The 1,684-nt window shown below is 48.5% G+C and overlaps 1 protein-coding gene across 1 annotated transcript; it reads left to right on the forward strand.

Moving 5' to 3' along the window:
* Window positions 1–996: 996 nt before the first annotated feature.
* On the forward strand, window positions 997–1,356 carry LOC147992189 (uncharacterized). The gene has a single exon (XM_087538958.1). It carries the CDS (start codon window positions 997–999, stop codon window positions 1,354–1,356), a length of 360 nt encoding a protein of 119 aa, XP_087395084.1.
* Window positions 1,357–1,684: the final 328 nt, after the last annotated feature.

The following is a 1,684-nucleotide window of genomic DNA, read 5'->3' on the forward strand; positions in this document are numbered from 1 at the left end:
TGGAAGCACCTGGCTGTAAAATTATGTCTGTTTGAAATATGATGTTATACCTTTTTTTAATTACTTTCTTTCAAATACAAGGCCTTGCTTGAAGATGGGAGGTAGGTAGTAATGGGATACTATATGAGTACTGCTCGTATAAGGCATAGACAAAATGAAAGCTGCACCACCATGCAAGCATGGCCAGGTTTGTACATCAATTTGACATACTATCCCATATGAAGCTTTTCTTACTTATCGATTGACAATCAAACTTTTCAACTACACTCAATGGTTATAATCGTACTAGCAATTGCATGATCCAAATTTTTCACTATAACAAATGTATCAGATTGCCCTGGATTACAAAATGAAACACGGCCAAAGAAAATTGATGGGATCACCCTTCGACTAGTAGGTACATGCATGCAATCTCTCACTAAAACATGAAAATGGTCGACATCAAACTACTACAATCCTGTGTCCTCGATCGACCTAAAAACAAGAAAAAATTCTTCGAAAATCTTACCACGAGTGTAAACATGGGACTCACTCGATCGAGATGGATAGTTGGTTGCTCCACTCCCTTATTCCTTCTCCTTGGCTGATCCGGCCAGGAAATCAAATTGTTCCCGTGCTAATAAGGTGGTCGGCGAGGGTGTCGCGCAGGTCAGAAGCCGATGGCAAGGGGTTATCATTGGCGACCATGCCACCGTCTGTTAACTATTGTATTCACGGTATATGTATAAACCGTGCTGGTTAGGTGGTGTGGCATGTGTGGTATTCAGTTAGGATAGGTTAAGGCATTCTGATCAGATCCTGTTAGATAGCTTAGAGATCAATCCACGCCTAACCTAATCCTAACCTCCCCTGTAATCTGCACTGACACCTCTGGCTATATTAACACGCAACGCGCCCCTGCTAATGCATGCGCTTCCAGCCTCGTTTCACATGGTATACAGAGCCTAGTACTTCCAATACATCTAGGTTATGTCTTCTTCCTCCTCCTCCCTCGCCATGGCCATGCCCTTCCTCGCCTCCCTCGGCCACACCATCACGGAGAAGCTCACCCGTGAAAACTTCCTGGTGTGGAAGGCGCAAGTCCTCCCGCACGTCAGGGCTGCGACGATGATGGCCTACCTCGACGGATCGATCAAGGAACCTGCTACTGTCATCGTCACCGAGAAGGAGACCACTAGGAAGAAGGAGACCACCCCCATGCCGAATCTAGAGCATGCGATCTGTGTCACCCAAGATCAACAGGTCCTCACCTTTTTGCTTGCCTCGTTGCTTCGCGAGGTTCTGATGCAGTTCTCCAACCATACCACGGCCCCGGGCGTCTGGCAAGCCCTGGTTGAGAGCCTCTGCATAGTCTAGGGCGCGCCAGATTCAGCTCCGATCGGCGATCAAAAACATTCGCAAAGGCGACCTCTCTGCTGCTGCTTACTTCACCAAGATGAAGGGGCTAGCGGACGAGCTCGCAGCTGCAGGGAAACCCCTCAATGAAGATGATGTCGTGTCACACATCTTGGAGGGTCTCATGCACGAGCACGACTACAACGGGTTCGTCACCACGATCTCCATGCGCGCTGTCACCGATCAACCGATCGGCCTCAGCAAACTTTTTTCGCTGCTACTCTCTACGAAGTCCCGAATCACTGCCCAGCATGCCGCCTACACCACTCACCAGTCTGCCAACCTCGTT

The sequence above is a fragment of the Triticum urartu genome, chromosome 1A, assembly GCF_056163025.1.
Source record: "Triticum urartu cultivar PI428250 chromosome 1A, HENAU_Tu73, whole genome shotgun sequence".
Classification (NCBI taxonomy): Eukaryota; Viridiplantae; Streptophyta; class Magnoliopsida; order Poales; family Poaceae; genus Triticum; species Triticum urartu.

What these genes read in the sequence shown, in the direction of transcription:
- LOC147992189 (XM_087538958.1), top strand. Translation starts at nt 997, where the DNA reads ATGGCCATGCCCTTCCTCGCCTCCCTCGGCCACACCATCACGGAGAAG.